The sequence below is a fragment of the Maylandia zebra genome, linkage group LG2 (genome assembly GCF_041146795.1).
Source record: "Maylandia zebra isolate NMK-2024a linkage group LG2, Mzebra_GT3a, whole genome shotgun sequence".
Classification (NCBI taxonomy): domain Eukaryota; kingdom Metazoa; phylum Chordata; class Actinopteri; order Cichliformes; family Cichlidae; genus Maylandia; species Maylandia zebra.
Genome location: NC_135168.1, coordinates 4,491,837 through 4,518,677, shown reverse-complemented (window position 1 = coordinate 4,518,677; position 26,841 = coordinate 4,491,837). Strand labels below are relative to the sequence as shown.

The following is a 26,841-nucleotide window of genomic DNA, read 5'->3' as shown; positions in this document are numbered from 1 at the left end:
GATTTGTTTTAGAAAAATGCAGACGATGAAGGACCTTGAACTGTATAAGTTGTAGTCTGGCATTAACAGAGTGTTCTTTAATCTTTTTCAACCCATTGGCCCACAAAGCATCCGATATGTCCACTTCCAAGTCCTTAACCCAAGCGTCCTTGATGTGGTTAGTAGGTGGTATACGTGTAAAAAGTGTAGTAAATTATTCTGTGCATTCTTAAAACGCTGCCGTGGGACGATGTTAACCTAAAGGTTAGGAATTATGACGCTCAGGCTGTGGCTGTGGACTGTACTGTTAACCACTCTGAAGTGCTTTGATTCTCAGCTACTTCAGTCTGCACATCAATCTGTGAGTAAGATGTTGTGTGAGGATGTTTAGCACCTGGAGGAATTAGAGTTAGAGCAGAGGAGTTCTGTGTAAGCACCATTTATCCAGCCTGGAGGCGGTGTTGCCTTGCAGCAACCATCTGACCCTTTCTGTGTGGAGTTTGCATGCTCCTCTTGTGTCTTCCTGGGTTCTCTTGGGTACTCTGGCTTCCTCCCACACTCCAAAGACATGCAGTTAGTGGGGTTGGCTTCACTGGTGAATCTAAACTGTTTGTATGTGAGTACGATAAAGACGAGGATGGATCAATGAAAGAAGGGCTGAGCGAGCCTGATTTCTGTTTGTCAGACTTAACACATCTGAGCTCTCAGGATTCAGCCTTAGAAGGGCTGCAACCCCACCCGACCCACTCCTCCACCCACGGTCCTGCTGTTTTTATGGGGATTATGTTTCTGTCAAATTCAGGAGCAAGTATATCCCATGATCTTCTCAATGCCCTAGATGATTGGTCTCTGATAAGAGGTTTGTTTCGTTCCAGGTTTCATCCCTTGCCAGGGAGACTGAGAGGGATTCGTACCGGTTGAGCTGGGGCACAGAGAACCTGGACAACGTGGCTTTGTCCTCCAGCCCTGTCCATTCAGGGTAAGCACAGCAGCACTGAAGGAAAGTCGTAAACAGCATTTACACTGTCAGAGTTCTGTGAATAAACTGTTTTCTGTGGATCTTCGTAGATGGAAATCCTGCTGAGCCCTGTTCTTTTCCTTCTGCTCGTTTTTTACACTTGCTGGGATTTCTCCCTCTCTGATTTCTTCTGCCTGACTTGTGATTCCTCTCTGTCTGTTGTGGTTGTTGTTTTAGCCACTCCTCTCCGTGCCATGATCATGGAGACCACAGCAGGTGACCTTCTGCACCTTGGTTGCACCTCATTCCCCTTCATCACCGTCCTTCTCCGCTCAGTGTGCTCTCCCTATGGAGAGGTGTATGTGTTGCACCGTCCTCGACAGACAACATCTCGTGTATATTCCTGTATTCTCAGCCTGAACGTAAATTAAACATAAACTCTCTGAATGATTTTCCAAAGTTGGCATCATGACACTGCAAGTTCAGGAAAGTTTAGATAAGGTTGAAGGTTGAGGACATGTTTGTCGACTTCATTCAGTGTCTCGTGAACTGTGCATTTCTACTAACATGCCACGTGGTGCGGAGACTATTAGAATAAACTTACAGTTTACTCTAATCTCGTCTTCTAACATTAATTTAACAGCTGTTTCAAGTCTGTCGTTGGGTTTTCTAACCTGGTTGTTTGTTTGGCTGAAGCTGAGCCAAGAACCGTCTTTAGTGTCATATCGTCATTTCATCACAGTCGGTCTTTACCCCGCTGGGATGTGTGATCCATACGCATACTTGTGACTGTGCATGGAGAGCGAAGGTCAAACCTGAATGCAGAGCAGCCCTCGTCCATTCAGTGTTGAGAAAACAGAAACCAAAGGTTGAGCGAACGTTAGCTACCATGCTACAATCATAGAGTTGTCCATGGTAATGAGTAGTCTATGTTAAAGTGCAGCTATCCTTTTTTTGTAACATCTCTATTTGAAGATTAAACATAATAAAGAAAATGCATTGTTCTGGTCTGCTGTTTCCACGAGCATAGATTGGCTAATGCTACGTGATGTGAGCTAGCTTAAGTTTACTATTACTGACCTCGCTGAATCAGTTCACTAAAGTTAAGACTATGCTATAGTTGTGCTGTTGTTGCTTCACGGTCTAAGATAGATAAGCTCACTTAGAAAAAACCATAAATACATATAGTTCATGAAGAAAGTGTGTTTGCTTCTTTAGAGAAGGAAAGTTTGATGAACAAAAGTGTCCCAGGCCAACAAGCCGACAGGATCTTCCTTAGTCCTCATATCTCGTGCTTTCTTGAGTCTTAACGGGGCCTTCTTGATTTTGAGATACGTAGTTAACGACTTAACTGTTGCTTGTGTTCAAAAACTCGAGCAAGTAAACAGCGGTGGTCCTTCGTGTAAGTGTGCATCTTACAAACTGTTCAAACCAAACAAAGCTTTGCCGTCTGCTTTCTCACCACTTAATGGAGCTGAATTAGACTGAACCGGACAATATTGGCGTCTCATTCGTGCATGTATCTCCTGCTTCCTCTCAGCTTCCTGGTCAGCTTCATGGTAGACGCCAGGGGCGGAGCCATGCGCGGCTGTCGACACAACGGCCTCCGCATCATCATCCCGCCGAGGAAGTGCAGCGCCCCGACGAGAGTGACGTGCCGACTGGTGAAGAGGCACCGTCTGGCCACCATGCCCCCGATGGTTGAGGGGGAGGGTCTGGCCAGCAGGCTCATTGAGGTGGGACCCTCTGGAGCCCAGTTCCTTGGGTAAGACAGGAATAGTGATTGTAGAAGCTTCTGGATGTGTGGAGGTTAACACTTAAAGTCTATTTATGGCACCAAATGCCAACAAATGCCTCAAGGCGCCTTACACATACAGATGATATAATATTATTTGCTAGTAGCTTTGAATGTTTTATGGCAATAAGTTTCCAGGCAGGACGAAAAGTGCTTCTTTCCTTTGAACATCTATCCTGTTATTAATTTGTATCCCGTATAAATGCAAAGGTTACAAAGTGCTGCCCTTTTCTTTCAGATTAATTTGCCAGCCTCTGCCTGACTCAGACTGTCTCTGTATTTGCTCTCGCTTCCTCCCAGTGCCAGCGGTCTGCCAGCATGGCCTGTTTACTTTCATAACAGCTGCAGCGCGACTCTTTCTAACCTTCTCCCTAACACTTGATGAAACAGCTTTTCTTATTAACTCCAGCTGCAGTGTCTCGCACCATGATTGGTTTGATATGTGGACTGAAACTCTGCCCTCTGCTGGTAACGTTTGAGATGGTCACAGTTACAGATTTGCTGCAGACGACAGAAGTTTTTGCTGTGATGTGAAATGTTTCTGCAGCTCTGCAGTGAAACTAGCCCCACACGGCCACAATGATGAGCTCATTTCAAATAAACAGATTTAATTTGAATAAAAATGCAGAATAATAGTCTAACAGATTCAAACTGGCTTTATCAGAGGACTTCTTCAGTGACCAACACAGTGTGTGTTATGGAAATGCAAAGAACTACAAAGTCAGTCTTCTTTATTATGAAAAGAAGGACTTGAGTATAAATATAAGCGCAGCTTTGGGGTAAATGTTGTATGTTTTTATTTGTCATTTCTTCGTGATGCTCTATTGGACGTCCTAACTGTGCAGCTAAGAGAAAATCGGCGCTCAACCCAAACATTGTGTGTGCTCTTTCTTCCTCACTGCTGCATACGGACGCTCGGTCAATCACAGTAAACTCCACCTCCCCAGTGCCCCCCCACCTCTAAATGAGGGAGAGAGTTTGGTTACCCGAATCCTCCAGCTTGGTCCACCGGGGACCAGATTTCTTGGGTAGGGTGGAAACCAGTCTGTGGTTTTGCATATGAAACAATCCATGGATGCCAGTTTCTTTGTTACTGTGCTGTCGTGTTTGTGCTAATGCTGCATAATCCACTTCATTTAGTGTCTGTGCTTCCAGCCACTGCTTGTCACTTCTCTCCTTCCTGCTTTGCCGTTTCCCTTTTCTTTCTTCTCATTCTCGGGGGAAGATTTGTCTCTCACTTATGTGTGAAATTTAAATGGTTGTGTGGCCTGTAAGTCGAAGGGAAGCAGGAGAATATGAGTGCACGCTTCAGCGATCGGCTCTGTATGGTTTTTATTTAGAGTTTATAAGAAATCACATGGTGTCACCAGGCAATATTTGGCCTTTTCACTATATTTTAAATTGATGTGTTTCTCCTGCCTGAGTGGTCAAAGTCATAAAATAACATCAACAGTATTTAGAGTGAAACATAAACAAATACTACAGGCCAGGTAACCATATAAATATCACATAGAAATATGTGTTTGTCCCGATGTTGGCCTGCAGGACGCTTCTTGTAGATACTCGTTGTAACTAGTTTGTGATTGTGCTCATCAGGTAAGTGTCAGAGTGACGTTTTCTAACTATTACAAATGGACGACACACTGATCATAAATCAACTTGAATGTTGTGATTCAAGTGAATCCACCTGAGATTTGCTGGTGCAGATGCTTTTATCCAGCACAGCTCTACATGTTTATCTGAGATGCTCTTTATCACCACGTGTCAACACATCAGCTGCAGAAAAAATAAACTGTAATTTACATAGCAGTGAAGCCAGAGCAAGAGGAGCGATGCTGTGTCTGAAGCACAGGTACAGTCGGGCTCGTATCCAGATACAAAGATGAACAGTCAAAGAACAGGAGACTTACCTCACTAACCTGTTATATTCCATCACACCACGCGCTTAGTTTTACTTGGACTTACCCAGCGTATCTTGTTCCTCCAGTCCTGTCATTGTGGAGATCCCTCACTTCGCTGCCCTCCGAGGGAAGGAGCGCGAGCTGGTGATTCTGAGGAGCGAAACAGGAGAGAGCTGGAAGGAGCATCACTGTGAACACACTCAAGAGGAGCTCAACCAGATACTCAACGGCATGGACGAGGGTCAGTCTCCGACACTGGCTGACGACACCGCGGCGTCAAACGATAAAGGCCTGATCACGTCTTTTCTGTCTCACCTTCTGCAGAACTGGAAACTCCCGAAGAGCTGGAGAGGAAACGCATTTGCCGTATCATCACTAGAGATTTCCCACAATACTTTGCTGTGGTGTCACGCATCAAGCAAGACAGCAATCTGATTGGTCCTGAAGGAGGCATCCTCAGCAGCACCGTTGTACCACAAGTTCAGGCAGTTTTTCCTGAGGGGGCGCTGACCAAGAGGATCAGGGTTGGACTGCAGGTAAACAGAGTGTGGTTAGCTTTTATATGTTCTCTGTTTTGCTGTCATTGTGTTGTTCTTAATATTCAAAGCTTTAGTTTTAAACCATGGAAACAAAACAGACTCAACCTTCTTAAGTTGCTGTGATTCATGTCGATGTCTTTACTAAATGGACTCAAAAGAGGTGGATAAAGCACATGTGCTGTCTGCGTACAGTTGCCTCACAGCCAGGCTTTCCTCTTGTCTCGCAGGCCCAGCCAGTGAGCATAGATGTCGTGAGGAAGCTCCTGGGGAACAAGGCCAGCTTCAGTCCCATTGTCACTCTGGAGCCGCGCAGGAGGAAATTTCATAAACCCATCACCATGACAATCCCTGTCCCCAAGAGCAACTCCGACCCCGTCCTCAACGGCTTTGGAGGGGACACACCCACCCTACGATTGCTTTGTAGCATCACGGGTTAGAGAAGCCGTAGAAAAGTTCAAATCTTAACGGGTGAAGCTGAGACGCGTCTCCACATTCTAACATTTCATGTCACGCAGGTGGAACAACGCCAGCCCAGTGGGAGGATATAACAGGAACTACTCCGTTAACTTTTATTAATGACTGCGTGTCCTTTACCACCAACGTGTCTGCCAGGTAAACCAGCTGAACCAAATATCAGCCACAGACACCAGCTCGCTCCTAACCCTCTTCTGATTTCTAGGTTCTGGCTCATAGACTGTCGGCAAGTCCAGGAATCGGTCAACTTCTCCACTCAGGTGTATCGGGAAATCATCTGTGTCCCTTACATGGCCAAGTTCGTCATCTTCGCCAAGACCCACGACCCGATTGAGGCCCGATTGCGCTGCTTTTGCATGACTGATGACAAGATTGATAAAACACTGGAACAGCAGGAGAACTTCGCCGAGGTGGCGCGCAGCCGAGATGTAGAGGTGAGAAAGGAGAGCGGAGGGAGTCTAACACCAAGTTATACAAGACAGAGTTCGGAAATGAAACCCCAATAAAATAAAAAACCTTTGAGCGGTCGACTCCAGTCTAAGAAGAAGAAATATCTAAAGAAGGGTGTAAACATGTAAGATGTCAGGCGTGATTATTCCATCATGTATGCATGTGTTACCTTTACTAGGTCCTGGAAGGCAAACCTATCTATGCAGACTGCTTTGGTAACCTTGTTCCCCTCACGAAAAGCGGCCAACATCACCTCTTCAGCTTTTACGCCTTCAAGGAGAACCGGTTAGCACTCTTCATCAAAGTGAGTCATCGTTTATTTCTTCTGAGCAAGTGCTGCAAGTGTCAGCCAATGTTCTTCGTATAACATGGAATCGGTTTAGCAATGAGCAGCTGGCTAACGTTGACCCGCTTGGCTTTGGCAGATCAGAGACAACACTCAGGAGCCGTGTGGCCGCTTGTCATTTATGAAAGAACCCAGGAACTACAGGTCACTTGCACAAAATGCTATATGCAATCTCAACATCACACTTCCATCATACTGCAAGGTAAGGATGGCGCGCCGATGCTGCTGGCGGTCGTGTGTCTTTATGAGTAAAAGCTGCGTGCTGGTTTCAGTAGTTTAACATGGAAAGTCCTCTGGTTGCTTTAACTCTAGACCGTGTTGCAATAACACATATTATCAATGTTCCCTCTAATGTTTCACGTGTCTGAACACACAAACTCCCTGAGCGTCGCACTGTGAGCAACGGCAGACGTGTGCACTGTGGTCACGCCAGCATCCAAGTTACATGTTTATTAAAGTAATCAAATTACAGCATTTATGTTCGACTACTTTTAATTAACTGCTTTAGTCCACTTACAATGAAAATTTAAACAAATCTATTTCGTGACCTGTAGCATGTCAACACTAATGGAAGTAAAAATAACTTGAACTCCAATTTTAAAAACATTTTCTTTTTTCTTTTTATTTATTTATTTTTTTGCTCTGACTGTATTATGAGTCTGTGGTCTGGGAGAGAGTCTGTAACTCTGTCTGCAACATACAGTAAATAATGACCAATGTTGGGCAGTTAATTATATAGTGACTTCTTCAAAAAAGAAACTGAGTTTTGCAAACAAAGTGTTTTGCAGCTGTTTACCTAAAAATGCAGCCAAGGCGTTTTTAAATAAACATTTCAAACTATTTACAGAACAATCAGCTGTTCTGCATCAAATCTGATGCCACACAAATTATTTGTGCCGCTGCAAAAAATAATTCCTGTCCACTATGAGCTGAAGGAGAACATCAGCCTGATACCTGCAGGCCTGACAGCAGCAGATGTGTCACTGCTGTAACACCTGTAACACTCAGCAGGCGCCTCATTGTTCTGACACACACAACAAAACTATTGACTACACTACACACTAACTACACACTAACTACACACTAACTACACTCTAACTACACACTAACTACACTCTAACTACACTCTAACTACACACTAACTACACTCTAACTACACACTAACTACACTCTAACTACACACTAACTACACACTAACTACACACTAACTACACTCTAACTACACACTAACTACACACTAACTACACTCTAACTACACACTAACTACACTCTAACTACACACTAACTACACACTAACTACACACTAACTACACTCTAACTACACACTAACTACACACTAACTACACACTAACTACACAAGATTTGTGCTAAACTTGGCAATCGCATCTCAAACACGCCGTCACTCCTAAAACTTCCCCCTTCCTAAACAACTAAATGTCATGTTGCCATATCATTTTTTGATTGGTCGACATGGTACATTTTTCGACCAATAGGAAAGGCTGAGGGAGGGGGTTTGTTTTTGCTCACAGGCTTTCGAGCGTTTTCCTTATAAAACGCCGTCTTTACCGTTTCTTCCTGCAGTAAATATAAACAACGACAGTATTCAGGAAGAAAACCAAACATTGCAGATATTTTATCATAACTCTGGTTTTACGTGGTCGATCAACACAATTTAAAAACTGGTATAAAGTCCACACTTTGTCCGTCAGTTGTTCCGTCTGTCCTGCTCACGTCTCCAATGGTTGTACACGTTGTCATTAACGTGGCTTCACTCCACATCAGCCGCTTTGCTAAAACACCGGTGTCGCACATAAGGACGCTGTCATAGCCTGTCAGCCACGTTGATTAGCTGCGTATATCTGCGTATATATTACAGCTGCGTATACTGTAATATACTCACATATCTATATTATTGCTAATATATATTGTAATATATCTATATCACTAAAGCACTTCTGGATGGATGCAAACTGCATTTCGTTGCCCTGTACCTGTGCATGTGCAATGACAATAAAGTTGAATTCTATTCTATTCTATTCTATATACGAATGTGAATCGCGTGATTGGCTGGACTACGGGATAAGGTGGCCTCGTTCTGATCCCATACGGGAGCAGCCGGTCACTGACTAACACTGCAGAACAGAATCATTAAAGTTTTCATTTTAACTTAAGGTTCGATTGTTTTCTGTGTGCAGAGACCTGCCAGCAGTGCACAACTGCACACGCGCAGCTTAGAGGGAACGTTGCATATTATGTGCTAATGTCCCACTGATCAACTCCCTCAACTTAAATGAAATCCAAATTATTTTCATAGTTGGTGTCCTAAATATAATTCTAAGCACTCAAAGATTAATAGTAACTGTCTTTAACACTGTGGACAGTGTGTGGTGTCATGTTAAAGCCCTGTGAAATATGTTTGTTTTTGCATAAACAGCTGTGGTCAGCAGTGTGCCTGGACTTATCATGGGCGTGAATGTCACGGTCATTTTATGTTCTTGTTCCAAGGCACAAAATACATGTTTAATGGCTTTAAATAAGAAGGTTACTTTAGCTTTTCTTTAATCCACAGAGAGACTAAACTGTGCATACAGACTGAAATATATGAGTGTGCTGCTGAAGGCTCTGCAGTCAGAGTGATGTAGGCTCTAAGCCTAAAACAGATACTACATGTGAAGAAAGGTTTTAGTTATAATATCCCCTCACCCTTTAACAAAATTAAAACTAACTGAATAAAATCTTACCTCTAGTGTTTGTCATAAATAAAATAATAAGTAATAAAGACTAACACGGAAACTAAACAAAAAAGAAACATTTTCAAACAAAACAAAGGCACAAACCCGCCCTCCAAACTAACTCGCACTAAGCTAAATGACAAACTAAGACTAATAATAACTCTGGTAGTTATAATTCTCCACAACTGGTAGTTTCTTTTTCCAGCATGAAAAGGGTTTATCTGGCAGCTCTCACTGGACAGACCGATCCTCAGAGCAACGAGGAAGTCCAGGGAGAGTTTTGCATTAGCACGTTGGCGGTCTCTGCCAACATTTCTAACAGCTACAGTTCCCATAATCATCAGTTCAAACAACTGTATGTAAGCACAAGTTATTTCGATTTATCACCACTTTGTCCAGATCTGCTAGAAGACCCAAAGTGTGACACTATGACAGGAAATCTAATGATCAGGGACAATCTAGCACCAAAGCTCAGGCGTTCCAGTGTCCCTGTCCACAGTGACGGGAGGGCTCACCGTGGACTCACCAAGAACGAACCCCCTGCTCCAAAACTGACACCTGTAATCGTGACTGAAATTTGCAGCTGCACATGTTTTTTGGCCACAATGACAGAAGCTGGTGAGGTTCAAACCCCAGATCCCAGACAGCCGCTAAATGAACTCAATTTGGCCAAGGAGAGACAGAATTATGGCAGATGCTTTTGGTCAAAGGTACCAAATATGCATCTATAACTGTGAGCCTGTGTGGATTAGAAAGAATCCAAAATAAAGTAATTAAAGATTTATGTTGCAGAATTATTCCCCCAGTGAAAAAGCCCAACATGACCATAACATCCATGCCCAACGTCTGAGCACAGCTGTAGCACACGTGTAATATATTTACCTAGTCCGTCTCTGAAGACCACTTTGACTTTCACTGACATCCACACTGACCTCTTGTTTTTGTTGCTATGGTAACCGTTGGTTTGCCCTTTGTCTGACCTTAATACTGCTCTTGTTTCTATTTGTACATCGTTCTGCTTCTTGCTGCTTCTTGTTCCCCAAAGGAGTCTGATTCAGACCAAGAACAAGAGGAAGAGGTAAAAGCAGCCAGCGCTTCTCATTTCCCTCGTCTTCCCATTAGCTCCACTAATCTGTCTTTGCCTCTGTCTGTAGTTTAGACTGTGATTCAGCAGTGACTTAGCTTATCTGTGCTCTTTCCCTCAGTAATAGGTGTAGTGATAGTTAAAATAATTAGCACGTGCAGCGGTCAAAACATCCTAACTGTTGTATTTCCATGTGATCTTTTTCAGACCAACAGACTGCTCGAGAAATGTAAGACGTACTTTTACTTACATACTTTGCTCTGCAACTTGTACTAACGTGGTTGCTGCTCTTTGATAAAAATGCATATATTTATTAATCAAAATAATATTGGTGTAAATGGTATGAATAAGTCTAACATTAGTACTGAGAATGCAGAGGAATAACCAGACTCATACACATTCACCCTGAAGTCCATCTTTTCAAAGTTATGTTTCTCTCTACTTTTCTTGTTTCGTAATGATTTACACCTCATTGTTTCAATTTAATCCAATTTCATTCTTTTACAATGCGAGATTGGAGATACGAAGAAAGAGTTAAACAATGCAACTTACGTATGTACATAAATATGATCTTCATTCATACTGTGGTGATGTTTATGTGACGGCCTATATATACATATATTTCTATCTATGTGCTAGCCTGAAAGCCAGCGTAGCGCTAACACTGTCATAATCGTGGTTGCTGATGTGGTTGCACTTGGCCCTGATTGGCCAGGTGGGTGGAGAAGTGCAGCTACTGTTGTGTTGTGCATAATTTGGGCTTTTACTCTGCATTTCCACACTTCGTTCTGCACTGGTTAGATCAAAAAGAGACTCTCAACAGTAACATGATTCACAGCTGCTTGTGGGATGTGAGTTAAATGACTGTAGCCATTATACAGTAACAGAACAAATCACCTTTAAAAGGAGAAAGGACAAAATGTGATTCGCCATGAGTGAAGCACATCCAGACTCCACCTTCCTAATTCTGAACTTCCTTTTTCTTCCCAGTATTGTTTTTGTGGTGCAGTTTGTGCCATGTTGTGCTGGTATCATATGCTCTAAGTTCCTGAAGTTGGCTACTAGTGTAGTCAGGCTCCTCCCCCTCTCCCCTCCACCATGGCTTGTCTCGTGGTAATGTGAACATTCAGGAAAAAGTCACAAAACATGTTAATTAGATACATTTAACAAATCAACCCATATTTGTTAGCGTTACGTTTCTAAAGGACGTGTTATTGAGTAAAACTCTATGGACCGTCTGTATTTTCAACTTTCACACAGTATCAGTGTCACTGACATTTTAAAAACTGGAATTGCTAAATGAACGGGCCCAGAACTCACCACATTACTGAAAGAAGACAAGCAACTAAGTACCAACTTTCTCATCACTCTTCTCTATGACCTCTCCATCATCATTTCCCTTTACTTTGCATGGAAATAACTTGCCATACTTACAAATGAATGTGTGTGCTGTGTGTCTGTGTGATTATACGTACCGTCTTCTTAGTGAGAGTTCATCTTGTTTGCTCTGTATGTCACCGTTTTTTGCTTCTGTTTCTTTTTTTGTGAGTTTTCATTACGGTTGTCTTCCAAATGCTGATTTAGTCAAAAGCAGAATGGAGTGAAATAGAATTCCTTCATTCCTGCTTGAATTGAAATAAAATATATTAGTTTTGCAATAGAGCTAAACATGGCAAATCCTCATACGCCATTTACATTATCACTGGCTTTCTTTCATAGAGTTAGTGACATTTCCCATACATCTGAGCAATCTTGAGATGTTTTGATGTTGTTTCTGTTTCATATGTTTTGTTTTGGTTTTCATTGTTTTGTAGGTTTCTCTGTCACATGCTAGTTTTTTTATCAGTTCCAGTTTTGATCTGTATTTTTGTCTTGTGAGTGTGGATGCAAGTGGAAAAGCAAGTTATTTCCTGCTCATATCCTTTCCCATTGGTATGTGTTTAGCATTTGCTTTATCACAGCACAGACATATGAAACTACAAGCCTAATTCCTTTGATTCCCTGGTGTACAGTAGAAACCATTGTGAGTTTGTTGTCCTATGATCCCTGCGGTGTGCTCCAATCTTGTCCTGACCACATTCTCCAATGTCTGTCTCCTTTCATTTAAATTTTTAATTTTCTTTACTCCTTACTTGTTCTTCTTCCGTATGGAAGATGAAGAGACGGAGACGTCAGTCCTGAAATCAGAGCTGATTCGAGAACCAGATCTTCTATCCGACGTGTCAGAGATGAAACAAGATTTGATCAAAATGACTGTCATCTTGACTGCAGACTCCGCTGAGAAATCCCCTTCCTTAGGAGGGTGTGGTCTAGAGAAAGGGACCGAGGAAGTTTCTGGAGAAGCGTTAGAAACAATGGAAAAAGACTTAGAGAAAGTCAAAGAGGACCTAGAGAAAGTCAGTGAAATACTGAGGGGTGGAACGTATGAGGGTGAGGTGGCAGAGGAGGCAGCGAAAGCAGCTAGAATGGCTGAGGAATGGGTTCTCCTCTCAGACAGTGAGATAGAAGAAGCCAAAAAGATGGCAGCTTTAGAAAATCAAGAGCTCGTCTTACGGGAAAGTAGAGGTAACAGAGGGACTCCCAGACCTAAAGCCATCAAGGACAGTGGTGACCTTAAAGAATACCTGCTGGATGTACCAATAAGCTCTAAAGTTAAAGCCAAAAAAGAGACAAGTTTCCAGGAAAGATTCACTGATGTTGTGCTACGCAAAAGTACAAAACCAACCACTCCAACCAAAGTACATGACAAACCCACCACTGGTGATGTTAAAAAGCCAGTGAGACGGAAGGGAAAAGACCAGGGGAAGACAGAGGAATCGACAGAAACAGGGAGTCGTCTAAGCGTGCCCACAGCCAAGGCCCCAGCATCCCCTGTATCCCCAGTGATTGAAGAAACTCCCATCGGATCAATCAAGGACAAAGTCAAAGCCTTACAACAGAAAGTGGAGGCAGAGCAAAAGAGCAAAAAGGTCACTGGAAGCAAACCTACGCATTTGCCTGTTATGAGCAAATCCTCCCCAAAAGCCAAAGAAACCACTAAGTCAAAGCAGGCCCCGCATAAATCCCCTAAAGCTGATTCTGAAAAACTTGAAGAGACCATGTCAGTTAAAGAGCTGATGCAAGCATTCCAAACGGGTCAAGACCCCTCAAAGAGAAAGTCGGGGCTATTTCAGCTCAAAACATCCTCTTCATCCAAATCAGAAAAAAGCACTAAATCTGAAACTATCCACACAAAATCCACGACAAAAGCAGCAGCTTCACACGTCCCTCAAGAGCGAGAAGTGTCATTGGATTCCAAACCCCAAAAGAAACTGATCAGTCAGCAAGACAAAGACACAAAACCCTCTGCTGATTCAGAGCTAACTGACACTGTAGACTTTGGAAACGGTGGCCTTGATGATAGCTCTGGCAGCTTTAAACATGAGGGTGTGGCAGACTCCCTAAGTTCTGGAAATGGATCCTCTCATTTGAGCTCTGAGGACAGTTACAAACATGAGGGTCTAGCCACTCCGGGCACAAGCCCTGAAAGTCTAGGGCTTTCTCCCAAAACTGTAAAGCAAACCTCTACAACTTTGGCACCAGCTGCCACAACAGTAAAGAAAGAGAGTAAAGACACAGAGAAGTGTGGGGATTCTGGTATAGGGACCACTGGTGACCAACTCTCTACAGAATTGACCCTCCTTGTCTCTTCCAGCAAGGCTACAGATGACCACACTACAAGTGAGTCTATATCTGTTAAGAGGAGTGAGTCAAAACCACAAAAGCTTACAAAAAGAATTTCAGAGACTATAGAAACTTTTCTTAGCGATGACGAAAGCCCCGATCATCAGCTAGTATTGTCTTTAGTTGGGTCGTCAGCTCCTAGATCCCCGTCTCAGCATCACGAAAGCTTAGACTTACTTTTAAAACAAGACCCAGATGCTCTCAGTCCGTTAGCTGATGACTCTTTAACAATAAGCCACAGAGACTCGTTAGAGGGTAGTCCTCTCATGGAAGAAAATTCCTCCCACAAATCCCCAGACTCTATTGAACCCAGCCCAACTAAGGAATCACCTCCTCATGACTCCTTAGAGAGCAGTCCTGTAGAGCTAAAAAGCTGCCCATTCTTCCCACTAGGTCCACCTAGCAAATCCTATAGCCATCCAGAGCCTCCCAAAGATGCAGAATTCCCCAAGGAAACTGTGCCCAGTAGGCTTCTTCGAGACCATGAGGCTAGTGCTGATGATGACAGTTGTGAGCAGACGTCTCAGATGACAAGTTCTGGTAAGAGCCCCCTCTCCCCTGACACCCCTAGTTCTGAAGAGGTAAGTTATGAGGTAAACCCCAAACCCCCTGATCATTCATTCCTCTTTGCTCTATCAAAACCGGCTGTCATCCCTGAAGACCCAGAAGAAGATAATGCATCAGACAGCCACGAAGCTAGGAGAAAGATCACTCCTGAGGAAGAGATGTTTAAGATGGCAGCCAAAATAAAAACATTTAATGAAATGGAACAAGACGTGAAGAGCAAAACGAAGTCTAGAAAAGATTTGTTTTCTCCAGCAGATGCCAAAATAGGGGATGACAGCTGTGAAAGTGAGAAGCTATCGCAAAGTGAATGTGGGTTCAGTACACCCACAGAGGATTCAAAATTAGCTCTTTTTGTTGATCCCCTTATTAAAGTACAACCTCCCTCTCCTTTTTCAGCAGGTTTGAATGATGGATGCCACAGCAAAGAGGCCAAGAGCACATCATCAACCAGTGTCACCTCAGAGGGACCTCACTCTGTCTCAGACCAGCATCATTCAAAATCCCAAATGAAAAAAGAAGAAAGTTGCCCATTATCTGGAAAAGCCAATAAAGCCAATAGCAACACAAAGGCATCAACATCAAATACTAAAAATAGGACTGATGAGCAAAAGGAAGAAAGCTTAAGGAAATCAAGGGAAAGTAGAGGAGATGATACGCATGGTGAAGAGTTAGAGATTAGTGAGCCACAGACAGGTGTGCTGAAAAGATGTAGTAATGTCACAGATGAAGTTAAAGGAGATCAGGCCGGACTCTGTGAAACTGTTATTACAAGTAAGACACAGGAAACGTTTAAACCAGAGGTCTGTATCTACGATGACACAGAGGAGGATGACGAGACACTGGAACCTCCCAGGACCGAGTCCAAAGGTGTCACTGCAAGGGTAGATACCGAGTCTTGGTCTGCAATGCGGGAGGATGATGCCACTTTTGAAGCTCGCGTAAAAGAGGAGGAACAGAAGATACTGAATCTGGTTGTTGACCGTCAGTCTCCAGACACCACACCTGGTAGGACACCAACAGAAGAGAGCACTCCCACCAGTGAGCCCAATCCTTTTCTATTCCAAGAAGGGAAGCTCTTTGAGATGACCCGCAGTGGTGCTATTGACATGACAAAGAGAAGCTACGAGGAAGAGGCTGTTGGCTTTGCCTTTTTCCAGATAGGAGAACAGCCTTTAGAGGAGCCCATCTTAGAAGAGCCCAGACAAGAGAGTCAAAGATCTGCTGCAGAACCGGAAGTTGGTCTCAATTTAACACTAGAGGTTAAGACTGATAACAGTGAGCAATCCGAAGAAACAGCTGATTCACAGCTTCGGTCCTCGCCTGAAGATGAACAGCCAAGCTGCAAAGCTGATGCCTCCAAATCTAAAATCCCCAAAATGGGCATTTCAGCTTCAGCTAAACCTACAAAGAAAGATCGGACATCCCCAGAACTTCTAGAGATGAAAGCAGAGATAACTGAAAGATCCTTAGATTTAGACACAAGTTCCCTTGGTCAAATGATAACAAATGTACAGACAGCAGATACTACTATCACTAGATCAGTTTACTCTGAGCAAGGGGAAGAGTCTTCTGACTCTTCTCCAGAGGAACCACAGTCAGTAATAGAAGCCCCCAAAACAACAGGAAAATCCAAACAAAGCGCTTCCAGTAGTGTTAAAAAGACTCCAGTCAAAGCACCAGCTAAGCCTACTTCTTCTCAAGGCCGCGGTAAATCAACAATTCATTCTCCATCTCATGCAGTTTCCCCTTCCAGCACTCCTAAAAAAGAGGCCATCTCTACTTCTGAATCTAAATCTAGAATTCCAGTTAAAGCTAGCACGATGAAGCCTGACTCTACTGTCAAACGTGCTGAAAATAACCAAGACAAAAAACTTAAGGTCCCTGTGAAAAAGGATACAAGGAGAAAATCTGAGACAGATGCAGGTCCCTCTGTGGATGTCAAAACCAAGACTCCATCTTCCAAAGCCAAGAGTTTCTGTGAGGGGGAGTCTCCCAGGTCATCTAAAAAAGAACAGGGTCGTCCTTTGAGTGCTGAGGCGGCAAAATCTAAGGGTTTTCAGTCCAGATTGCCAGTCCGAGGCAAAAGCGGTCAGTCGTCACATTCAACAACACCCACTAAAGAAAAAAGGGAGCCCTATAAAGAGCCCGTTGAGTTCTTTGAAGAGATAAGTGATGAAGCAGCAAAACTGGTGGCTAGGTTGGCAGAGGCAGACAGAGAGCAAGAGGTTGCGGCCACCATCTCAGATGACGAGAGCAGTCTCATTGATCCTTTAGTCATAGAAAGAGAACATTTCCCTCCCTCAGGAGACATCTTTCCCATTAGACCACTGTGGGACGAACCTGTTGAGACACAGATGCAGCGAATCCCAGACGATAAAGTCCAAAGTCAAGGTATCCCCCCAGTTTAAGGGGCTATTCTCTATCTCTTGTGCCTCATTAGTACGATAGCTAAAGGTGCTGCCTCTCTGTCTCTTGTGATTATGTCTTCTTGAAGTAAAAAGGAAAACATGTTGCTTGAGCTGTGTTTTTGTTTGTAATGATGTCTCACTTTCCTTGTATGTGTGCTGAAAATCTCAAGATTGACTTAAAGGCTTTATTGTGAAAATAACTTTAAAGATTAAAATGTGACTAATAATATCCAGAACAATTAAGTGTAATGGCAACAATTGATTGAAATGACACATCATGCTCTAGGGTATAGGTCTGGATCCTTAATTAATCCTATGTAAAGACATCGTTAGTAGAACACAAAAAAGAAAGCCAGTGAAGGTGTTTTATTTTTTAATATTTGTGAACATATCATTTGGAACACATTGCGGTTCTGACCGCTCATGGCTGTCTGGTGGTATTTGCAGTAGATCCACAGGATGAAGCAGAGAGAAAAGAGCAACGGTTGGCCATTATAGCTGACCACCTTGGCTTCAGCTGGACGGGTGAGTGACACCTCATCACGGCGATGAAGCGCTCAAGCTCAATGCATAGTTGGCAGGCCCTCAAGATACACCAGACATTCAAATGTATCTTCAAATATTCACGATTGTTACTGTATCATCTTCTCGCCAACAGAGTTAGCACAGGAGCTTGACTTCAGTGAGGAGAGGATCAATGAGATAAGAACTGGAAACCCCAACTCACTTCAAGACCAAAGCCATGCTCTTCTGAAAGTCTGGACAGAGAGGGAGGGAAATCTTGCCACAGGCCAGTGTTTAGTTCCTGTAGTTGGTACACATTTCTCAGAATTATTGCTTTTTACTTAATAAGTAAAGAAATCTTGTTGTCAGCTTTGAAGTGAAACTTTTATTCTGTTTCAACAGAAGCAACACTTATCAAAAGACTGACAAAGATCAATCGAATGGATATTGTTCACCTTATTGAAAGCAGGACGTCTGAAGAAGAAACCTCACATACGTATGCAGAAATCGAGTGGACCATAGCACAGGACCATAGTGAAGGTGCACAAGCTAACCAAATACTTTGAGTATACAATACTAAAACAGGAAAACTGTAAGATTCATGCACGAGATTAGGTGATGTCTTCTAGTTACTAGACGTTTACTAGAATCTAGTAAACTGGCTAAAATACATTTAACTTCTGTTCAATGTGATATGACCGTGAGCTGTTGGCTGTTGAGAGGTTAAAATTTCCCTTCCTGTCCTGTGTGCCCGATCAGGTTTCGCTGCTCTTCATGAAGACATTGACAGCCCCAGGATCAGCAAGCGTACAGAGGCTGCAAAAAAGAGTCCACGCTCAGGACAACAGGTTCCCATAGTGTCAGCAGAAGACCTTTCATCCAGTTTGTCATCACTTCACGAGACAACAGGACGACCGGTGACAGACTCCACAGCAGCAGGCCTTCTTAGAACTGTTCACAAAGACAAGCCACAAAAAGAGATGGAAACAACACAGTGAGTTACTCTGAATGCTTCGTTTAATGTCACCCCATCCACATTATCTAGTTGTTTATTGACAGCCGTGCACATGTTCTGCAACTGTTCTGCACATCAACAGAGAGAAACAAGGAACACATTGCTAAGGTTAAAAGCAGTTTGCTAAGATGCTTCCTTTATTACTTCTTTTTAGTGATCGTTTTGACACAGATTTGCAAACTTAATACGGTTTTTACTACTATGCATTAAATATTGTCGGTTTAATTTCCTTCAACTTGTGAAATATATTCTTTTACAGTAATATGAGCGATTAGGCCGATACTGGGTTATTTTGGTCATTTGTCTCAGCACTGCATTTCTACATTTTCTTTTCTTTGCAGCTTATCACAAAGAACATATGAGGAAATGACAGACTTGGTACAAACTGGCAGTTTTAAACAAGTAAGTCCTTTCTTCACATTGTACTGCACCTCTCCCTATAATCTCCGATCCCATGTGCTACACCCCATGTACAAAGGGGCACCCAAGTTATGTGCCCAAGTTACCCCAACGTCCACCTTCCCCACTTTTGAACGATGTGACCATGAAGGGGCTGCTGAAGATGAGGGGGCAGAGGGAGGAGAGGATTGGAGCTTAGAGTGTCTGCAAAGACCCCACTCTGGAGACAAAGCTCATCATTTGTCACCATTGCCTTGGGCAGAGACATCCGACAGTTCTCAGACAGGTGTATGCAAAAGTCGACCGTTGTCAATGACTGATTTTGGAGACAGTTTGATCGAGTGTGAGCAAGTGGAGCAAGACTTTCAGAAACTGTTGATGGAACTTACAGAAACTGATGAAGAACTACGCCTTACACAACAACATGCTGGTGAAAAAATGCTTCCCACTCAACCTACTACTGTACTCCCTTCTTATCCCCTCAATTTGATGACAGAAAGCACACAAGCAAAACAAATGGCCCCAAAACACATGGATGAAGTTTCATGCCGACTTTATAAGGTCCTGTATGGAGGCAATGTTGAGACTGTGGATTCAGATAGTGAGGATGTGTCTTTATTACCTACAGCTTACTCCCCTGATTACACAAAGCAAGAAGTCAGGAACAATGAGGTTCATGCAGGTGACAGGCAAACAAAGGCTGATAAAGACATTTCAGAGTTTGTGGTTCAGAGTGATGTGCACCACACTCCTTATACAGGCAGTCTTGATGTGAAATTCACGAGTAGCATGAATGAAACCCAAAATACAAATCAGACTGGTCATCTTGATGATGAGGATAATTTTGAAAACATGCTGTCACTCGGACAGAATGTACCTGAAAATGAGAACAAACCAGCAACACCAATGGAGTTAGTATCTGAATATGTTGGCAACTGGGTTATCATTTCACTTTCTGGTACTGAGGAAAGACCGCTTTCTCCAGAGTCACTAACCGAATACAGGCCAATGTCTCCAGACTCAGCAATGTTAGATATTAGATCGTACTCCCCTGAGTCTGTGACATTAAATGAAGACTTGTCCATAGACTCTCCCATACCACAATATGTATCATGTGTGAATCATCCTGTTACCATTCATTACCACTCATCATCATCATCATCAGAATCTATGCTGTCAGATACCGAGTATGAGGCTATGCCATTGCTTTTTGAGAAAAGAACAGTATCTCCTGATTCTCTTGGCTCTGTAAGTGATAATGAGCAGCTGTTGGTGATTCAAACAGCAGTTAGTGTAGAAGAGGGAAATGTTGAAATGCCTGAAACAGCAGCTTATGAAAGTGCTGATGTAGAGAACGAGTTTTTGGTATTTTCACCACGTCAGGACAAATCTTCATCTTTAACACAACATTCTATACCAGTCTGTGGTTTAGCTTTTGATGCAGACCACTGCAAGCTCATGTCTCAAATCTGTGACCCACAGTATGTAGGGGTGGCAAACTGCCACTCTTATAGAACCAGGCCGCAATCTTCTCTAGCTGATTCAGAAGACCCTGTTGAAGATAAAGCTGCTGATTTACCATCAGATTTTTGCAACATGTTTAGATCGGATTCCTCCCACTCACTGAGGATCTTTCAGGCTAGTTCTGTTACAGCTACAATGGAAAGGTCCTCATCACCTGATTCACTCTGCTCTGATCTAGAATACGGGTCTGTGTTTCTGGAATCATTATTCTCTGAAAACAGAGCTTCATCTCCAGATTCTGTTGATGACTACAAGCCACATTCACCTGAGTCACCCATCCCAGAGTTTAAAGTAGCTTTGTCAGAAGGTTATGTTACGGCTACAATGGAAAGATCCTCATCACCTGATTCACTCTGCTCTGATCTAGAATACGGGTCTGTGTCTCTGAAACAATTTTTCTCTGAAAACAGAGCTTCATCTCCAGATTCTGTTGATGGTGACATGGCTCTTACATCTGAGTCACCCATCCCAGAGTTTAAACTAGCTTTGTCAGAAGGTTATGTTACAGCTACAATGGAAAGGTCCTCATCTCCTGATTCTCTCTGCTCTGATCTAGAATACGGGTCTGTGTCCCTGGAATCATTATTCTCTGAAAACAGAGCTTCATCTCCAAATTCTGTTGATGACTACAAGCCACATTCACCTGAGTCACCCATCCCAGAGTTTAAAGTAGCTTTGTCAGAAGGTTATGTTACAGCTACAATGGAAAGATCCTCATCTCCTGATTCACTCTGCTCTGATCTAGAATACGGGTCTGTGTCCCTGGAATCATTATTCTCTGAAAACAGAGCTTCATCTCCAGATTCTGTTGATGAAGACATGGCTCTTACATCTGAGTCACCCATCCCAGAGTTTAAAGTAGCTTTGTCAGAAGGTTATGTTACAGCTACAATGGAAAGGTCCTCATCTCCTGATTCACTCTGCTCTGATCTAGAATACGGGTCTGTGTCCCTGGAATCATTATTCTCTGAAAACAGAGCTTCATCTCCAAATTCTGTTGATGACTACAAGCCACATTCACCTGAGTCACCCATCCCAGAGTTTAAAGTAGCTTTGTCAGAAGGTTATGTTACAGCTACAATGGAAAGATCCTCATCTCCTGATTCACTCTGCTCTGATCTAGAATACGGGTCTGTGTCCCTGGAATCATTATTCTCTGAAAACAGAGCTTCATCTCCAGATTCTGTTGATGAAGACATGGCTCTTACATCTGAGTCACCCATCCCAGAGTTTAAAGTAGCTTTGTCAGAAGGTTATGTTACGGCTACAATGGAAAGATCCTCATCACCTGATTCACTCTGCTCTGATCTAGAATACGGGTCTGTGTCCCTGGAATCATTATTCTCTGAAAACAGAGCTTCATCTCCAGATTCTGTTGATGAAGACATGGCTCTTACATCTGAGTCACCCATCCCAGAGTTTAAAGTAGCTTTGTCAGAAGGTTATGTTACGGCTACAATGGAAAGGTCCTCATCACCTGATTCACTCTGCTCTGATCTAGAATACGGGTCTGTGTCTCTGAAACAATTTTTCTCTGAAAACAGAGCTTCATCTCCAGATTCTGTTGATGGTGACATGGCTCTTACATCTGAGTCACCCATCCCAGAGTTTAAACTAGCTTTGTCAGAAGGTTATGTTACGGCTACAATGGAAAGGTCCTCATCACCTGATTCACTCTGCTCTGATCTAGAATACGGGTCTGTGTCCCTGGAATCATTATTCTCTGAAAACAGAGCTTCATCTCCAAATTCTGTTGATGATGATAGGCCGCATTCACCTGAATCACCCATCCCAGAGTTTAAAGTAGCTTTGTCAGAAGGTTATGTTACGGCTACAATGGAAAGGTCCTCATCACCTGATTCACTCTGCTCTGATCTAGAATACGGGTCTGTGTCCCTGGAATCATTATTCTCTGAAAACAGAGCTTCATCTCCAGATTCTGTTGATGAAGACATGGCTCTTACATCTGAGTCACCTATCCCAGAGTTTAAAGTAGCTTTGTCAGAAGGTTATGTTACAGCTACAATGGAAAGGTCCTCATCTCCTGATTCTCTCTGTTCTGATCTAGAATACAGGTCTGTGTCCCTGGAATCATTATTCTCTGAAAACAGAGCTTCATCTCCAAATTCTGTTGATGAAGACATGGCTCTTACATCTGAGTCACCTATCCCAGAGTTTAAACTAGCTTTGTCAGAAGGTTATGTTACAGCTACAATGGAAAGGTCCTCATCACCTGATTCACTCTGCTCTGATCTAGAATACGGGTCTGTGTCCCTGGAATCATTATTCTCTGAAAACAGAGCTTCATCTCCAGATTCTGTTGATGAAGACATGGCTCTTACATCTGAGTCACCCATCCCAGAGTTTAAAGTAGCTTTGTCAGAAGGTTATGTTACGGCTACAATGGAAAGGTCCTCATCACCTGATTCACTCTGCTCTGATCTAGAATACGGGTCTGTGTCCCTGGAATCATTATTCTCTGAAAACAGAGCTTCATCTCCAGATTCTGTTGATGAAGACATGGCTCTTACATCTGAGTCACCCATCCCAGAGTTTAAAGTAGCTTTGTCAGAAGGTTATGTTACGGCTACAATGGAAAGGTCCTCATCACCTGATTCACTCTGCTCTGATCTAGAATACGGGTCTGTGTCCCTGGAATCATTATTCTCTGAAAACAGAGCTTCATCTCCAAATTCTGTTGATGAAGACATGGCTCTTACATCTGAGTCACCCATCCCAGAGTTTAAACTAGCTTTGTCAGAAGGTTATGTTACAGCTACAATGGAAAGGTCCTCATCACCTGATTCACTCTGCTCTGATCTAGAATACGGGTCTGTGTCCCTGGAATCATTATTCTCTGAAAACAGAGCTTCATCTCCAGATTCTGTTGATGAAGACATGGCTCTTACATCTGAGTCACCCATCCCAGAGTTTAAAGTAGCTTTGTCAGAAGGTTATGTTACGGCTACAATGGAAAGGTCCTCATCACCTGATTCACTCTGCTCTGATCTAGAATACGGGTCTGTGTCCCTGGAATCATTATTCTCTGAAAACAGAGCTTCATCTCCAAATTCTGTTGATGAAGACATGGCTCTTACATCTGAGTCACCCATCCCAGAGTTTAAACTAGCTTTGTCAGAAGGTTATGTTACAGCTACAATGGAAAGGTCCTCATCACCTGATTCACTCTGCTCTGATCTAGAATACGGGTCTGTGTCCCTGGAATCATTATTCTCTGAAAACAGAGCTTCATCTCCAGATTCTGTTGATGAAGACATGGCTCTTACATCTGAGTCACCCATCCCAGAGTTTAAAGTAGCTTTGTCAGAAGGTTATGTTACGGCTACAATGGAAAGGTCCTCATCACCTGATTCTCTCTGCTCTGATCTAGAATACGGGTCTGTGTCCCTGGAATCATTATTCTCTGAAAACAGAGCTTCATCTCCAGATTCTGTTGATGGTGACAGGCCGCATTCACCTGAATCACCCATCCCAGAGTTTAAAGTAGCTTTGTCAGAAGGTTATGTTACGGCTACAATGGAAAGGTCCTCATCACCTGATTCACTCTGCTCTGATCTAGAATACGGGTCTGTGTCCCTGGAATCATTATTCTCTGAAAACAGAGCTTCATCTCCAGATTCTGTTGATGAAGACATGGCTCTTACATCTGAGTCACCTATCCCAGAGTTTAAAGTAGCTTTGTCAGAAGGTTATGTTACGGCTACAATGGAAAGGTCCTCATCACCTGATTCACTCTGCTCTGATCTAGAATACGGGTCTGTGTCCCTGGAATCATTATTCTCTGAAAACAGAGCTTCATCTCCAGATTCTGTTGATGAAGACATGGCTCTTACATCTGAGTCACCTATCCCAGAGTTTAAAGTAGCTTTGTCAGAAGGTTATGTTACGGCTACAATGGAAAGATCCTCATCACCTGATTCACTCTGCTCTGATCTAGAATACGGGTCTGTGTCCCTGGAATCATTATTCTCTGAAAACAGAGCTTCATCTCCAGATTCTGTTGATGGTGACAGGCCGCATTCACCTGAATCACCCATCCCAGAGTTTAAAGTAGCTTTGTCAGAAGGTTATGTTACGGCTACAATGGAAAGGTCCTCATCACCTGATTCACTCTGCTCTGATCTAGAATACGGGTCTGTGTCCCTGGAATCATTATTCTCTGAAAACAGAGCTTCATCTCCAGATTCTGTTGATGAAGACATGGCTCTTACATCTGAGTCACCCATCCCAGAGTTTAAACTAGCTTTGTCAGAAGGTTATGTTACAGCTACAATGGAAAGATCCTCATCACCTGATTCACTCTGCTCTGATCTAGAATACGGGTCTGTGTCCCTGGAATCATTATTCTCTGAAAACAGAGCTTCATCTCCAGATTCTGTTGATGAAGACATGGCTCTTACATCTGAGTCACCCATCCCAGAGTTTAAACTAGCTTTGTCAGAAGGTTATGTTACGGCTACAATGGAAAGGTCCTCATCACCTGATTCTCTCTGCTCTGATCTAGAATACGGGTCTGTGTCCCTGGAATCATTATTCTCTGAAAACAGAGCTTCATCTCCAGATTCTGTTGATGAAGACATGGCTCTTACATCTGAGTCACCTATCCCAGAGTTTAAACTAGCTTTGTCAGAAGGTTATGTTACAGCTACAATGGAAAGGTCCTCATCACCTGATTCACTCTGCTCTGATCTAGAATACGGGTCTGTGTCCCTGGAATCATTATTCTCTGAAAACAGAGCTTCATCTCCAAATTCTGTTGATGAAGACATGGCTCTTACATCTGAGTCACCTATCCCAGAGTTTAAAGTAGCTTTGTCAGAAGGTTATGTTACAGCTACAATGGAAAGGTCCTCATCACCTGATTCACTCTGCTCTGATCTAGAATACGGGTCTGTGTCCCTGGAATCATTATTCTCTGAAAACAGAGCTTCATCTCCAGATTCTGTTGATGAAGACATGGCTCTTACATCTGAGTCACCCATCCCAGAGTTTAAAGTAGCTTTGTCAGAAGGTTATGTTACGGCTACAATGGAAAGGTCCTCATCACCCGATTCACTCTGCTCTGATCTAGAATACGGGTCTGTGTCCCTGGAATCATTATTCTCTGAAAACAGAGCTTCATCTCCAGATTCTGTTGATGAAGACATGGCTCTTACATCTGAGTCACCCATCCCAGAGTTTAAAGTAGCTTTGTCAGAAGGTTATGTTACGGCTACAATGGAAAGGTCCTCATCACCTGATTCACTCTGCTCTGATCTAGAATACGGGTCTGTGTCCCTGGAATCATTATTCTCTGAAAACAGAGCTTCATCTCCAGATTCTGTTGATGATGACAGGCCGCATTCACCTGAGTCACCCATCCTAGAGTTTAAAGTAGCTTTGCCAGAAGGTTATGTTACAGCTACAATGGAAAGGTCCTCATCACCTGATTCACTCTGCTCTGATCTAGAATACGGGTCTGTGTCCCTGGAATCATTATTCTCTGAAAACAGAGCTTCATCTCCAGATTCTGTTGATGAAGACATGGCTCTTACATCTGAGTCACCCATCCCAGAGTTTAAAGTAGCTTTGCCAGAAGGTTATGTTACAGCTACAATGGAAAGGTCCTCATCACCTGATTCACTCTGCTCTGATCTAGAGTATGGGTCTGATTCTCTGGAACCATTATTCTCTGAAAACAGAGCTTCATCTCCAGATTCTGTTGATGAAGACATGCCGCTATGTGCCATTACAGCTACTCCTGGAAAACCCTTATCACCCGTTTTGCTTTCGTCAAGGAATGAGTACTCAGCTCTATCATTTTGCTCTGCAGTTCGACCTTCATCTCTTTATTCTGAAATTTCTGGAGAAGACAGTGGTTACTTTCCAATGCCGACATTTGAAACAGGCCTTACTGAATCAATTTCAATTAGTGATCATAAATTACTACTTTCTAAGTCACTACTTCAACAATCAAGTGTAGACATAACTTGTACTGAACAGACACCCAAATCTCCTGAATCAGGAATCACAGAGTTTACAGAGACTGCTGGTAGTGGTAAGTCCTTAAAGAAGGTTAAAGTGCCCATCGATAAAATTGTTTATGGTGCTGAATTTTGGAAGCTAAGTTCTCAAATACATGATCATCACTATGTCGGAGAGACAAGTAAAACTGGGTTTTTTGAGTATGCTGGAACAAAAACTGAGTATGTTCTGGAGGATTCAGAGGACAGACCATTGTCACCTGATTCTAAGTCAGAAAACAGGTCTTTGTTGCTGGAGGAAATTACAGATTCTCCAGATTCTTTGAAAGGCATGTGCTCGGATTCCCCAGTTCCTCCGATTTTCCCTTACTTTTCTAACATTTCAGAGTGTCACTCATCTTTACCAGAATCAGCTGTGTCAACTGATGGATTAGACCACAACAAAAGGAGGCCTTTATC

The 26,841-nt window shown here is 43.0% G+C and overlaps 1 protein-coding gene across 8 annotated transcripts in view; it reads left to right on the top strand.

Annotated features, from left to right (window-relative positions):
* Nucleotides 1-26,841, top strand: part of LOC101474584 (ankyrin-2) — a 93,830-nt gene that overhangs the window by 55,497 nt on the left and 11,492 nt on the right. For 2 of the 8 annotated variants that reach the window (XM_076888434.1, XM_076888425.1), the window contains 19 exons: nt 855-958; nt 1,175-1,213; nt 2,478-2,702; nt 3,662-3,760; nt 4,720-4,874; nt 4,958-5,169; nt 5,400-5,604; nt 5,688-5,784; nt 5,852-6,080; nt 6,275-6,400; nt 6,522-6,644; nt 10,220-10,252; nt 10,466-10,487; nt 12,413-16,939; nt 17,404-17,481; nt 17,615-17,746; nt 17,863-18,000; nt 18,220-18,454; nt 18,817-18,877. In XM_076888434.1, the coding sequence (XP_076744549.1) occupies nt 855-958; nt 1,175-1,213; nt 2,478-2,702; nt 3,662-3,760; nt 4,720-4,874; nt 4,958-5,169; nt 5,400-5,604; nt 5,688-5,784; nt 5,852-6,080; nt 6,275-6,400; nt 6,522-6,644; nt 10,220-10,252; nt 10,466-10,487; nt 12,413-16,939; nt 17,404-17,481; nt 17,615-17,746; nt 17,863-18,000; nt 18,220-18,454; nt 18,817-18,877 (6,840 nt within the window). The remainder of the gene's footprint in view (nt 1-854; nt 959-1,174; nt 1,214-2,477; nt 2,703-3,661; nt 3,761-4,719; nt 4,875-4,957; nt 5,170-5,399; nt 5,605-5,687; nt 5,785-5,851; nt 6,081-6,274; nt 6,401-6,521; nt 6,645-10,219; nt 10,253-10,465; nt 10,488-12,412; nt 16,940-17,403; nt 17,482-17,614; nt 17,747-17,862; nt 18,001-18,219; nt 18,455-18,816; nt 18,878-26,841) is intronic. The other 6 variants (XM_076888469.1, XM_076888441.1, XM_076888444.1 and 3 more) reach the window with 5 other exon arrangements.